The sequence below is a fragment of the Delphinus delphis genome, chromosome 15, assembly GCF_949987515.2.
Source record: "Delphinus delphis chromosome 15, mDelDel1.2, whole genome shotgun sequence".
In the NCBI taxonomy this organism is placed as follows: Eukaryota; Metazoa; Chordata; class Mammalia; order Artiodactyla; family Delphinidae; genus Delphinus; species Delphinus delphis.
Genome location: NC_082697.1, coordinates 73,600,782 through 73,616,002, shown reverse-complemented (window position 1 = coordinate 73,616,002; position 15,221 = coordinate 73,600,782). Strand labels below are relative to the sequence as shown.

Sequence of the window (15,221 nt, the reverse complement as noted above, 5' to 3'; positions counted from 1 at the left end):
GCCGCATAGCCCAGGGAGATCAGCTCGGTGCTTTGTGACCACCTAGAGGGGTGGGATAGGGAGGGTGGGAGGGAGGGAGACGCAAGAGGGAAGAGATATGGGAACATATGTATATGTATAACTGATTCACTTTGTTATAAAGCAGAAACTAACACACCATTGTAAAGCAATTATACTCCAATAAAGATGTAAAAAAAAAAAAGTCACGTACAAGTAACAGCGATCACTTGAGCACTTAGCATTGCTAGGTACTGTTCTAAGTCATTTAATCCTCACAACCCTTTGAAGCAGGTACCATTATTACCCCCATTTCACAGATGAGGAATGTGAAACATGAGAGGCTTGCCCACGGCCAAAGAGATAATAAGTAAGTGGCAGAGTCTAAATTCAAAACCAAATCCAAGCCTTTTAGCTGGAGTCCATGTCCTCAAACACCATGCTATAATAACTGTATATTGATTAGATTAACCCCCTTGATTTCTGTCTGAAGACTGAGTGCCTTTTTCTGACTGCGTCAGAAAAAGGCTAATTGTAGTGACAGCAAATATCCTTCTCTTGTTCTTAATTTTAATTAATTTAATGCCTGTTTCATTTTTAAGTATGATAATGATGGCTGTGGCTTAAAAGGGAAACCTTTATAACATGAGAATACTAATAATGTCTATTTTCCTAAGATGAAGAACCAAGAATTAACCTATTTGCAAGAGGAATGGATCAGGAAACTTTATTGATAAGGACTTCTGTTCCAAAAGTTTATTCTAATCACATTTATAGTACATAAAATATCAATACTTTCTTGTTGAGAAAACAAACTCTGGCCATAGTACTGATGCTGACTTAAGAGAAATATAAGAATCCAAATATGAAGAACTCAACCAATATGAGATATATACAAAAAAACAGTTCAACGATTTACTTTAAACATAGGTAAGAAGTCAAGAGAAGACAGCTTTTTGGGGAGGCTGATATGCATTTTATTTAACAAACATAATGTACAACGACTAAAAGAACGGTATATTCCCAGGAGAATTAAGAGTGTGTATACCTGGATTAGCACCTAGAAAGTACATAGAAAAGAAAAAAGAGGAAAGCTTTCTATGAAGACCATCTGGGCCCAGGTTTCTATGAGCAGATTCTCCCTGTATTTGATGGTAACTCTTTACATTCCAAGTCAGCTTGGCTATCAGCTGACTCAGTTAACTGCTTCATGTCTTCAGTGCTTTAGGACAACAGATGTGTCAACGTGATGGATTTTATATGTTAGTTTAAGGGTAAAAAGTTTTATACCCACCCCAGTTTTATTCCAAAACTACTGCACTACAGATCTGTGGTACACCATTAGGAAGATACTGGAAAAGCAAAGGAAGCTTTCTTAACTGCTTGTGTGATGCGATCTTGTTCAAAAATGGTGCCCTGGGAATTACAATTTCACAGGTACACTGAGAATCTGTAGAAATCACTGAATGCAAGGAGGATCATAATGGTGTATTTAGGTTATGAAAGGTTCCATTAGGATTAGAAAAGGTCCCACGCTGCCAGGGGCTGCGAAGCCTCACTGCATAAGCGATCAGTTCACGTCATACTATGCATTTAGTGCAATATTCTTTGGTTACATCGTATTACCCACCAGGAGGAAAACTCCTTTGCTTACAAAGCAGATCAGTAGTTCCTAACCGGGGGCAATTCTGTCCCCCAGGAGACATTTGGCAATGTCTGGAGATGATTTTTCACAACTGGGGGGGACTGCTACTAGCATCTAGTGGGTGTAGAGGCCAGGGACACCGCTAAACACCCTACAGTGCATGGGGCGGCACTCAAACAAAAACGTCCTCAGGCTCCAAACAGTACTGAGGTTGAGAAATCCTGAAAGAGGCTTATATGATGTGTGTCTGGGTTGTCCATAAAGTCAGAATTACACCATGGAGGCAGAAAGGCCCCCCTGCACTTTAAAGCTCAGAGGGATTCCCCGTCAGCTCTCATCTGCAGAGACCTATTCAGTCCTGTCTTCTGACCCAGACCCAGGGCCACCTCCCTTACCAAGAGCTCAGTAAATATTTGCTGAATGAAAGGAGGAAAGAGGTGCCGAAAGCATGGTTCAGCCTTCAATTGACAAGTTACTTCAGTAACTTTACATGACCTAAAAAGTATCCTCAACCTCAATAGTGTCACATTCTCTGACTGTACAGGACCTCGAAGTTAGGGCTAACACATTGTAACGATGGAGTTAACATTTTAGGGGAGTATGTCTAAATACTTCTAGATTCATTTTAGTGGGGCAAACCAAATAAAACGGTGTTAAAGGCAAACATTCAATATACTTCATTTTAAACTTAAAAAAAAAAATTAACACATGAAATGCCATGCACAGCAGACACCATTCCTTTTTTTACATATTTACAATTTTACATATTTACTTAGCAATATATCTTCTATCTTTACAATTATAAAATTATTTTAAACTGTAGAACAGTGGTACCGTTGTATTTTCTTAAACATACATTTTTGTAGCATTCATTTGTTTTATCCTTTAAAAGGCAATTATTTAACCAAATCCAAAACACACTGAATGCCACAGAGAAAGCACGTAGGAAAATCATGGAGAAAAAACAGATTTGCAGACAAAACTTTCAAACAAGTCTTAAATGAATCTATTCAGTGACTCAAATAAATAGTACTTTTTTTTACTAAGTCTCCCCAGACAGGAAAAACAAAACAAAATGAACAAAACAATCCCCACAAACTGTACCTTTAAAAATGCTCTGATATTTATAAGCAATTAAGTTATACTCTAGACCCCAATCAGTGGACTGTAGTAAGGGCTGGCTATAATTTAGGCTCAAATAAATACTATCCATGTAAATTTTCATCATCCTGCATAAACTTGAGGTTGCAATGGTGGAGGAAGTTTATCATTTTCAACATTTTCAGAGTCAATAGAAGCTAAAGACTGATTTGGGGGCCTAATTTCAAGCGGGTATTTCTCAACAATGTCTTGAACCTCTTTTGCGATTCCATCCGTCCAATCTATTAGGTCTTTCTCAAGCTTCTTGGCTTCATTCATAATCCTTTCCTGCCGTTCATTCAATTGAGACAGGAGATCCAAATTCTTATACATCTGCTTAACACCTAAGCAAGCATCAGGAGACCAATTCTCAGATTCCTGCTTCCTGGGAGAAGTCTGGCCAGACATGTATCGATCAAAATCTTCCTGACTTAAATTCAAAGATTGAGCGTCTAATTTCTCAATGAAAGCCACGGCACAACACTATAAATATAAAGAAGAGAATGTTATTTATTATAGTTCTATGAGGAAAGCTACAAATATTCAAATAGAATGTTAAAAATCCTTTTATTATGGAGAATTTAAAACAGAATCAAAAGTCGACAAAATAATCTCATGAGCCTCCATGGACTTTCACAGCCACTCATGTTGTTTCCTTTATACTCCCATCTGCAATAATACATTTCTTCCTTAAAAAAAAATAAAATTAAATCTAATTGTCATCTCCATCGAGTCTGTCAGAAATTCCGTCCTCTCCTTGGGTTGTTCGCAGGTCCTAGGGTCTTGTACAGAGTGAAATATTTGAAGAGGCACCTTCAGTATTTGTTCTGCAATGGTTATCACAGAGTTTCCTGTGTGGTTCCTTGAGGTCAGAGGCTCTCTGCTTCCCTGCCATGCTGCAGGGCAGAGGAATCCCTGTTGTGGCCAGGAGCTCCACGGCCAAGGATCTGGGGCCATGCCCCGTAAGGCCCTTTGCTTCTGAGGCCGTGCCAGCTCCACAAGGCCCACCCAGCGCACGGCCAGCCACTGAGCGTGTCCTCAGGTACTGGTGTGGCACACAGATCTTTGGTCCTCAAAGAGAGATTTTAACATCAAACGGTTAAAAGAATAAGCTTAGAAATCAGACAGGCTGAGTGAATTGCCACCTCTGTCACTTTGACAGCCCAGAGTTGTGTGACCCTAGAAAAGTTACCTTAGCTCTCTGTGGTTTCCACATCTGTAAAATGGGGGAAATACCACCCAGATGTATTGTGAGAATTAAACAACATAACACATGTAACATGCTTAGCTCAAAGGTCTGTAGTAAGCAATGAATAAATGGTAGCAATTATTAGTACAACAAATGCAAATGTTGAGTGACATAGACATGGTAGTTATACTTTCTTATATTAAATTTTTCTACAAGGAGCACATACCATTTTCACACTTTTTTAAAAAAAGCTATTTTCATAAGAAAACATGCACTATAAACAGAAGAAAATAGGCAGCTCTCAGAATTTCTTCTGAGAAACTCATTCATGGGATCTTACCTTATTATTCATAAAAAAGCGAATCACCTCCTTAAAGAATATTTAGCAAATCTATTTCAACAGACTCATCTGATGATAATGTGCCCGTCTGACCCTTCCCCATGGGCTCACACTATGTGTGTGGAATCGCTGCAGCCCATTATCTGGAAAGAGGAGGCATCTAAGACGATTCTAACATTCCTGGCTTAGGGGAGTAGATGTGCGGTACTGCCACTAATGGAGATAGTGTATATTGGAAAAGAAAGAAACATTTGATGGGAAAGCAGTTTCAGTTTTGAACAAATTAAATCTGAGGCGCGATAAACAGCTGGGAGTGGAGCTCAGTGTGAGGTCAAAACAGGTGACCTGCGGGTCCTCACTGTACAGGTGACCGGCAGAATTACGACCAGAGGAGACAGTCTAGGGAGAGAGATGCACAGAGGACAGAACCCCAGGGAATAACTCATTCTAGGGGAAGTGGAGGACACGAGGCCTAAGAAGAACCCAGGAGGATGGAGTGGAATTATGGAAGCCAAGGCGCATGAGAAGTTCCAGAAGGAAGGAGTCAGGAAGAGTGTTAAAGAAGTGAAGTGAAACTGACAGTTCCCATGAGATTTGGCAACTGGCAGGTTTTTTACTTTTGCCACAGCAGTTTCATTGGGGCAGTGGGAGTAGAAGCCAGACTCTGAGTCAGGCAACAAGAGGATGAAGAAAGAAGATGCAAACACCGTTAAGGCTGTAGGTCAGGGGGCTGGGAGGCTGCAGAGTGCAGGTGATTCAAGTACCCATCTTTTTTAGACAATTCACCAGAAATGCTTCCTTATGTAACCTGGCCTCCCCTGCCTACCTATCACCCTGTACAACTTCCAGCACAGGAAACAGAGAACACAGGGTGTCTCGAGGCTCAAACTCACTGGCTTGACAATAAATCTAGTCTAAAGCAAACAAGCAGTAGTCCAGCGGTCAGTAAAAGGAAGTATTCTGTCTTATAACTGAGATGTGCATACTTCACTACTGTTCTGCCTAGAGTTAATTAGCACTGTAGAAAAACAACAGCTGAAAATCATTTCACATCCTCTAACCTGATGCTTTCTTAAAATATCTCAGTATTCAGTTTTAAGACATAACTTGTAAAAATAAAACAAAAAATAAATATTAAGTCTTTTAATAAAGGAAACAGTCCAAGATCTGACTTACTCATGGTTGAAACAACCAACTAAGTGAAAGGCTCTTATACCCAGGAGCCCAGAGGCAAATGCCCAGCAGCAGCAGAGACCCCTAAATGTGGCCGTCATGTGTCCTGTAGGGGAACCACAATGGCTAAGTCCCAGGAGGTGGCATGTGTGCATGGCCTGGTCACATGTGCTCTGTGACACCAAGCAAGCATCCTCAGCTATGCTGACCCCTCAACTCAGGAGCACTAATGTGTCACAGGCCTGTGAGTGACCTGTCACATCCTTAAAATAAATACCTTCTTGCTTCTTCTCCGCAACACCAAGAAATCAAATACTCACCAGGTTGGTGAAATAGTAGCCATCCTCTCCAGTCATCAATCGGCTTGGGTTGCAGAAGCGGGTGATATACTGGATATTGGACTGAAGGCGTGGGGGGTTGCCCTTCAGAACAATGTAGATGAGAGTGGGTAAGAAGTCATCAGCTGAAGCTGGCTCGTTCTTGGTGACCTTGATGGCATTGAAGATGTGCTTGCTGCACTTGGTGATGCAGGCCAACTTATCCCGGGGCACACGCTTAGAATCCATTTCAATGATATCTGTAAAGGAGAAAAGATGCTGCTTCCAGTGAGAAAGTCATTACATCAAAGAGGCATTGGGATAATCATATTTTATCTACTAAGTTACAGAGGTACCCTCGCTAACCCCTTCTCCACCAGTTAACTTAGTGTATGAAAAACTTAGACTGTAGCAACAGTCGATACTAGCTCACACTTAGGGAACACATGACGATGAGCCAGGCCCTACTCACTGTGCTCTACAAGCATATTTCTCTGCATCCCCAGATTATGCACGTGCACTATTATCATTAAGGGAACTGAGGTTCAGAAAGGTTCAGTGATTCGCCCCAGATCATACAATAAAAAGGGACATAGGGGGGATCTGAAGTCAAATCTATCTGACTCTAAAGCCCATTCTTTTAATCATGATGGTACAAGTGTTTATGAGCTCCACAGAGAAATAAGTAGAGTCTCTTTACTGTTTTTTTTCCTCTTAATACATTGTATAACTCAGTTTAGAAGGCCTCATTTGCATAATGCTTTTTAGAAATGTGGCTACTATATTGATACAAGGCATCTCTGTACTGGATATCAAAGTGCAAGCGGCTGAAATCCATCACATGGAGGTCCATGGTGGCCAGTCCTCGTGGCATGTAAATCTCCACTAGCAGCGAATATCTACAACACCTTTATGATACTTATAACCTGCTGGTTAGCAGAGAGGATGAGCATGGGTATACATTTAACCTCATAAACAATATTTTATTTCTCACAGAAATATTTCACTGCCCTTAACTACCACTAAGTCCATCTGGTGGGCTCTTATAAGTTCATTCTTTGTCACAAAGACTAGGGGGCAATGAGGAATAGTCAAGTGCAAACTCAGCACTGTCAGAACAACACAAGAGGAGGGCAGGTGTGTGCCTTTGAAGATGGACACATCGGTTGCAGTCTAGAACATCATGAAAGAAAAGAGCTGAGGCAGCTTAATTTGACACCAATTTCTTGCCATTAGCAGGAATATAAGTTCCAGATTTACATGGGATGGTGGTACATGCCAAAAAGTTCTTTCTGCTCTTAGCTCTCATCCCTGAGGTCAGCTACCTGGGGAAACCCTCACAGGACCACCAGCCATGGAAGACTAATGTGTGTGGAACAGGAACGCTGGACAGTGCAGAGGCCTGATTGTAACTTATTAATATTTCCATTCCCCCACTTACCTGTCTATTGTATGAATGATATAATTTTTGTTTTATTGTTTAGTTCCTTTAATCTTTTAATTCTGGGTTGTAATTATTGTTACTATGTCTCAGTCTATTTCTTTTTCTATTTAAATAGAACTTATTACCAAAAAGATCTGGGGAAATGTATATTTTTTATACCATTTTCATCCTATTTAGCCTTCTGCCTTTTACTGTTGGTTTTCATTCTCTATTTCAAACATTTAACCATTTTCTCATTAATCTTTATTCTTTAAGTTTTAAAATGAATGAAATGTGAATTACACGCATACATCATGTTATTGCGCTTCACAGATATTGTGCTTTTTAAAGATTGAAGGTTTGTGGCAACCTGCGTCAAGCAAGTCTCTCAGCACCATTTTTCCAACAGCATTTGCTCATTTCATGTCTCTGTGTCACATTTTGGTAATTCTTGCATATTTCAAACCTTTTCATTACTATTATATTTGCTATCATGATCTGTGATCTTTGATGTTATCATAGTAACTGCTTTGGCATTTTTAGCAATAAAGTATTTTTTAATTAAGGTATGTATATTGTTTTTTAAGACATAATGCTATTGCACACTGAATAGACTACAGTCTAGTGTAAACGTAACTGGGAAACCAAAAAATTCGTGTGACTCACTTTATTGCGATATTTGCTTTATTGCAGTGGTCGGGAACCGAACCCGCAATATCTCCGAGGCCTATCTGTACTTTTTATCTGGATGCATGTGTAGCTGCCACTGCCAAGGAGCAGGGCCAGTAGTGTAAAAAGGAAGAGAACAGAAGGAAAAGGAAGGAGAATAAAGGGGAAAACCCAAGGGATTTCTCCCACACTCTTCATCTTGTTGTGAACACCACCCTTCCTAAGTATCCTTTAGTCTGAGAGAAGTTTCTTTTAGTTTCTGGATCGCCCACCCCAATGAGCAGTTCCATGATTTGCACTGCGCTAAAGTCTAAACTAGGAGACATGGAAAGAAAAGTAAACAAAACAGGAAACTCACCACTGTATTAGTTGTTCCTCTAGTAATGACCTTCCCTTCCCAATCTACCTGCTATTATTTACTTTTCAGAGTCCTCAGATACTGCTTTGCACCTTCTGTTCAGGGCTTTTAATTAGTATGAAAGATAGGGTTGAGTGTGGGTACTCTATCTTAGCAGATGTCCAGGCTTATCTTTAATGGGGTTTTGAAAACAAAGTAGGCTATACTTCTAGGTCAGTCAACCTGGGCACTACTGACATCTGGACTGGATAATTCTGTTGTAGTGGACTGTCCTGTGCATTGCAGGGTATTTAGTAGCATCCGGGGGTTCCACTCACTAGAAGACAGAGGTCAACAGAAATGGCAAAGGCCTCAGCTCAGTGTATTTATAAACAAAACTGACAGTCCTCATTAGTAGCACACAGGACAATTTGGAGAAATTTCACTGATTATCTCCATATTTAAGACCGTTGTTACAGACTGTCCTTTCTAAGGCTGACAAGTTTAGAGTAGGAAGAAAGTGATCATATAAACTTTGGTCCTCAGAGACAGAATGTGTCTGCACTTGGATTGGCAAGAAGAGGGGGCTAAGATGAGAGAGTAAGAAGGCTTTTAAAATTTTGTGGCTGTATTTTTACTATCAAAAGATCTCTTGAAACACCATCTTAGATGCCTCAAGAGAAAAGTTCCACCTCTCAAGTTCTTTTTTAACATCTTTATTGGAGTATAGTTGTTTTACAATGGTTAGTTTCAGCTGTATAACAAAGTGAATCAGCTATACGTGTACATATATCCCCATATCTCCTTCCTCTTGCGTCTCCCTCCCCCCCTCCCTATCTCCCTCCCACCCTCCAAGCTTTGTGACCACCTAGAGGGGTCACAAAGCACGGAGCTCATCTCCCTGTGCTATGCGGCTGCTTCCCACTAGCTATCTATTTTCCGTTTGGTAGTGTATATATGTCCATGCCACTCTCTCACTTCGTCTCAGCTTACCCTTCCCCCTCCCCATGTCCTCAAGTCCATTCTCTACGTCTGCGTCTTTATTCCTGTACTGCCCCTAGGTTCTTCAGAACCATTTTTTTGGGAAAACTTAAGTACAAGTTTCAGGCTTCATCTTTGATCTCTTACAGATGTTCCCTGAGCAAAAGATGGGGTTGGAGGTGGGTCTTGACCCAAAGTAGTCATTCATGGGACCCATGAGTAGCCTAGAAGAAAAGCTCTGAACAACAAAGTGGACAGTATTTAGTGAGGCCAATTAAACTCTACAAAGGGAAATACAGAAAATAATTCATTTCTTAATGAGAGCTGAAATGCAAAGCCGTACAAAGAGAAGCAGAACCTGAGAAAGTGGAAGAATCATGTTAACCGGGAGATAATTCAGTCCCTAGAGGGGCCTTGAAGCTAAGTTTCTGTGACAGCCTCACCTCCCTTCCAACCCTGAGAGTATCTTAAGCAAACCACCCCCCCCATTTCTTCCTGTAACTTGAGTCTCTGGTTCTGAAAACCAGCGGAGCCTACTTAATGGCGCGCCTCCAGCATGGCTAACATCAGCTGGCCCACTCTCCTTCCCAGCAGAATTTCATTAACAATCTCTAAAGCATCAAGTCTTTCCAACTCTTCTCCTTAATTAAGAAGTTGGGCAAGTTGGATGTCTTCTCCATTAGGAGCGTTTATTTTTGTTTTTCTGGGTTTTTTTAAAACTTTTGTGTTGCACTTCTGCTGGATTATTCCTATGAATAAGAAACAGAAACCTTATTAGATGCCTGGACCTGTCCAGAATGTCAGAGCCACATCGATTTAGGGCACTTCATTTACTTCTTGAACAAACCAGAAAAGTAATTCAAAGCACATCTCTGATGAACAACTAATTAGAGGCATCATTTTTTTTTTAAGCTTTATGATCTTGTCATAGACAAAGATTTCTTAGATTTCTTAAAAAATACACACACACACACATATATATATATATTTTTAATTTAGTTGTGCTGGGTCTTAGTTGCGGCTCACTGGCTCCTTAGTTGCGGCACATGGGCTCCTTAGTGGTGGCTTGCGGGCTCCTTAGTTGTGGCATGCGAACTCTTAGCTGCAGCATGCATGTGGCATCTAGATCCCCGACCAGGGATCGAACCTGGGAGGGCAGAGTCTTAAGCACTGAGCCACCAGTGAAGTCCCTAGAGGCATCATTTTAATATATAATTCTAGCTTGGGCATGACCTTACCTCACCAATTCCACTTCTCAAAATTATTTTGAATATATAAATGCAACTGAGTTTTAAGAAATTTACCCTAGCTGTATTTGGCTTTAGTTCAATGCTCAAGAAATAAGTCATGGAAAATGAAGGGGGAAAGTGGTTTACCTGCCAATCTGCATGCTTCAAATTCATAAAACTAACACTCTTAAATCACTTTTACCACATTCCAACACAGCTTTGGCAGTTTGCATTTTAAAAGTACTTTAGGAAGACTGTCTTTTTACTCACTGAAATAAGTATAGATTTATAAAGCCAAATGCTAACTTCAAGGGAAAAGCATCCAAATATAAAAGCTCTCAGTCTCACTGACCTGTAATTGCTTTCACCACCATATCAGACACTTCTGGAATTTCTTCATTAACAGGGACACAAAGCATCTGAGGTGTAACCCAGTGCAGGGCTCTACCGAGAGAGAGAAAGAGAGAGAGACAGTGAAAAAAGGATGGACTGTAAGCAATTACCTTGCCATTTCCTCAGTTAAGGGAATGGGGATGGGGCACCACTGACTAATCAGGCAATCCTAGGCACACGCACATACTAGGAGCTCAGCTGATGTGCTGAAGTAACTGGAATCCTAAAACAAGGCTTCTCTTCTGCACTTATCACAAGAAAGCAGAAGACAATTTTACTAGTTGAAATGAGATTATACTATGATTGAAAAGCACTTGATACTTGAATGAGGATCTGAGAAGCCTCTGCTGCTCCCTGGCCTTACTGTTGCCTTTCTGGCTCTGCCCTCGGCTTCTGAGGCACACCAGAGCCTGAGTAAGAGGTCAACAAGCATGTGTCACCTCTGCCTGAATCACTGACATTCCTGGTCACATGCTACCTCTGCTCCAGAGATTCTGCTGCTGACCCTCACCACTTGCTTGACTAACACTCTCACCCTGCACCTCAGTCCAAAGCCCACCTAGTTACTTCTGGCTCTGTCTTCCATCTTCCCAAGATCAACTCCTCACTTCTGGTGAGACATCATCAAGTACAAAGCTACCAATTACCAGCCCCGCTGTCTGGGAACCCCATTTGCGATTCCTAGGTCCCTCTCCTCCAGAAGCACCTCATCATGCTCAGGCTTGGCCCTGTTCCCACATGTAGACGGCCTCTTTCCTCAGTGTTTTGCTGCCATTGGAATGCAGAGCACTGGGGCTCACTCTTCTGGCCATGGAAGAGTGGGTGCTTTGTGAAGTGTTAGCAACCCAGTGGTAGCGGAAAGATGCGACTGGAGGAATGGCTGAATCGTATCACAAGCACCCGTGGTAGGAATGAGGAAAAACGACACACACTGCCCTGATATGGATACTCACAGCTTCCTGCCTGACAAGATAGTTAGTGCAGTGAAATGAGAAAACAATGAAATTTCCTCCTGTTCCTTGGAGATTTTGGGGATTTAAACAGTCTCACATATCAAACACGGTTCTTATCTAAAGCTGCCTGGATTCAAATGAATAAGCAAGATGGTGACTTAAGCCTTTTCATCCTGTCAATTTACCACATTCCTTTTCTTTCTGACACCACAAAGGAGTTTATACGCTAAGGATGGCAGGTACCTAAGCTGTTACTTGCTCTGAAGGTTTGAAACTCAAGTGTCCTGTTTTCCTGCAATGTGTTCTTCCAACAGGAGGTAGTAAATAAATAACAACAAGAAAAAGCAGAACAATCAGCTACCTGATCCTTTTTTGAATAGCGAGATCTTTCTTCTCATCATCAGTAGTTTCTGGACAGAACACATATTTATAGAGACGAGTCATGATGTACTTTTCAATCTGATCCATTATCTTCTCAACTCTTTCTGGAGGCACTGAAATATCCAAATGGATATTTGAATGAAGGATGAACATTTAAAATTAAAAGTATGTTTTCACAGTACTTTCAATGTAGCAGAAAACTAATTTACCAGAAATACATTAAATATACTCAGAAATAAAAGTATAAGATGTCACATTAAAAAATACCCTTTAAAAAATTACCTCAACTTTTGGGGCTGCCTTTTATAGAACCCCTACTTCTAACTTAAGCTGTATGGCAGGACCTAACAGTTGTACACCCTGCCAAGTGGGAAGACCTCAGCATGGGTCATTCCCTACTGCTACATTAGAAAAGCACATGAAATTCCCAAGACTGATGAATGCTGGCAAGACTCACCCTTTCATTTTTCTGAGGTTTCCTATGAAACCTTAGGGGTTGCTCTGAGGTATACATATAGGGCAGATTTCTCAGATATACATGTACGCTAAGTACACCCTAAAATCTACATCAATGCAAGTCAAATTCAAGAAGAATCCCTAAAAACCTACAGCACGGCCAGTGGTTCTCAATTTCTTTCCTGCCCCAACTCACATGAGGAACACAGGGCCATGAACAACGACTCACCAAGATGGCAATTCCAAGATGGGGGTTTCATTTAGAAGCCTCCCAAGGGGTTTTAGTCTGTCCCTATCCCTAATGAAATTATTAAACATTGCTCAAGAAATTATCCAATTGCTTAATTATCTTGGAATGATATACATGGTGGTATTCAAAGACACTGTTAAGTATAACACCAGCTACCTGAATGTCAGTGGAGTAATTTACAGAACAGAGCAGGCAAACCAACCAAGCCTTTTGAGAAAGAGGGAAACTGCTAAGAGACTCAGCAGTAGGCCCTAGCAAATACCAGCAATCCCTCAAAGGCAGGCTAACAAGGTATTACCTTTTCCACGAGTCTGCATTCTCTCAGCCACATTCTGGTAAAAATCCTGAGTACACTCTGACTGTTCCTCAATGCTTAAATCCTGAAACAAAGGGACGAAGAGTCTGCTTAGTAGCTGAAGAAAGATCACGAGGAAAGCTCTAAATTTTACGAAACCCACTCCTTGAACTAATCTCAAAAGTACTTACAAATTAAATTAATGCTGCAGGGGAGAAAAGCCTGTCCATTAACATTATTTACAACATTCCATGACCTCTCACTTCTTTTTGCTGTATATACACATTTTTATATGGGTACAATGCATACTTTGATAATTTGCATGTTTATGTACATTTTGATTTATCTAATCTACTTAACCATCTGATGGCTTTATAATATTCCACTATATTAACCGATTTATTTAACCACTTCTACCACTGTGTACTTGGGTTCTTTCCCTTTTTTTGCTAATTATATATTGCAGCTATTAACAACTATGCGAAGACTGGTTCTTTTAGGTTATTTCTTTGTGATTCATTTTCAAAAGCGGCATTAACAGCTTAGTAAGTCTGGACAACTTTACAGCTCTAAACATCCATTGCTAGATATATAACCTTCAGAAACTCCAAGTACAGTCACTAACCATGTAGGTGTGCTTGTTTCTCCACAGCCCCCTCTAACACTGGGCTTTATCATTTTTATTTGGTTTTACTGATTTTATAGGTGTAACACAAATATATATATTCACATATACTTTCTTCCAAAAAATATCTGAAGTCTATATAAAAGATAAACACAGTTCAGCACAATAACCTAGAAAATGATAAACAAAACAAAACACGGACAGAAACAGAAACAAAGTAGAGCCAGGAAAGATAACACAAAAATGTATTCCTTGAAGATACAGAAGTTAGCAAAAAGTCAGCCCATAAATTTGTCTCTAACTAAACTTTCTAGCAATCATCACTAAGATGAAAAGAGTCACATAACTGAGTGTCCAAAATGTAAAAGCAAACTAATTCTTCAGGTGAAATTCTGACACCAAAATCAGGAATTTCTGCAAGGGTTCTCATAGATTTCATCACAGATGGGCATGAATACGGCCCAAGACAAATTCCACAGGACTGCTTCTCACAGACTACCTCTGCACAGGCCAATGACACGGGCCAATAAAGCCCCGATGAAGCACGCAGACCCTGATGCTTTGGCTACCTTAGAAAAGATGCCTTGGGGTGAGGGACAGTGACCAAACCTTGCCTATCTGCCTTTACAATGTCTCTCCCGTCGAACCTTCCCTGGTTTGGGTCCTCATTATCTTTCACCTGGAGTTCAGCTGCTCTCCCCATATTTGATCTTTCTCTCTCAACTGACCATCTTATCTTATGATCTGGTCCCCACTTACCCTGCCAGGTTACCTACTGTTGAGAATCTGCATTTAGTTTTCCCGCCTCTCTAACACTGTGAAATTATTCTCTGTCCAGATGACTTTTTTTTTTTTTCGGTACGCGGGCCTCTGACTGTTGTGTCCTCTCCCGTTGCGGAGCACAGGCTCCAGACGCGCAGGCTCAGCAGCCATGGTTCACGGGCCTAGCCGCTCCGCGGCACGTGGGATCTTCCTGGACCAGGGCAAGAATCTGTGTCCCCTGTATCAGCTGGCGGACTCTCAACCACTGCGCCACCAGGGAAGCCCAGTCCAGATGACTTTTACTCCTCTCCAATCCTCCAACAGCTGCCCAAGGAAGTTCCACAGTACCTCCTTTAAGGCTCAGTCCACATCTTGCCTCCTCTAAGAAGGTGCCCTCCATTCCCTCGGTCAAAATAACTTGGCAGGCCTCACAGTACTCAGAGCGCTCTGTGACCACCTTGACTGCACACTTGTTACTGCCTGAATGTTTTCTAATACCGTTAAACCTTTCTCTGGTCATTAAGAACAATTCTTCAACAGCTGAATTTAGCTCCTCTCTGTAGGTGAAACAAATCTTAATCTGCTTTCTTCTAAGTTTTTTCCTGCTTAGCTCTTTTATTTGGCTGGCATGTAAGGTTCAAAGTATGAAAAACAGACCTTAAATAA

The 15,221-nt window shown here is 41.0% G+C and overlaps 1 protein-coding gene across 3 annotated transcripts in view; it reads right to left on the bottom strand.

The window, feature by feature from the left end:
• Positions 1–697: 697 nt before the first annotated feature.
• RABGEF1 (RAB guanine nucleotide exchange factor 1) overlaps positions 698–15,221 on the bottom strand; it is a 63,345-nt gene continuing 48,821 nt past the window's right edge. For all 3 annotated transcript variants that reach the window (XM_060032191.1, XM_060032190.1, XM_060032192.1), the window contains exons 5-9: positions 13,172–13,253; positions 12,148–12,280; positions 10,793–10,884; positions 5,805–6,061; positions 698–3,265 (exon numbers count right to left, since the gene is read on the bottom strand). In XM_060032191.1, the coding sequence (XP_059888174.1) occupies positions 2,867–3,265; positions 5,805–6,061; positions 10,793–10,884; positions 12,148–12,280; positions 13,172–13,253 (963 nt within the window). In that variant the 3' untranslated portion in view covers positions 698–2,866. The remainder of the gene's footprint in view (positions 3,266–5,804; positions 6,062–10,792; positions 10,885–12,147; positions 12,281–13,171; positions 13,254–15,221) is intronic.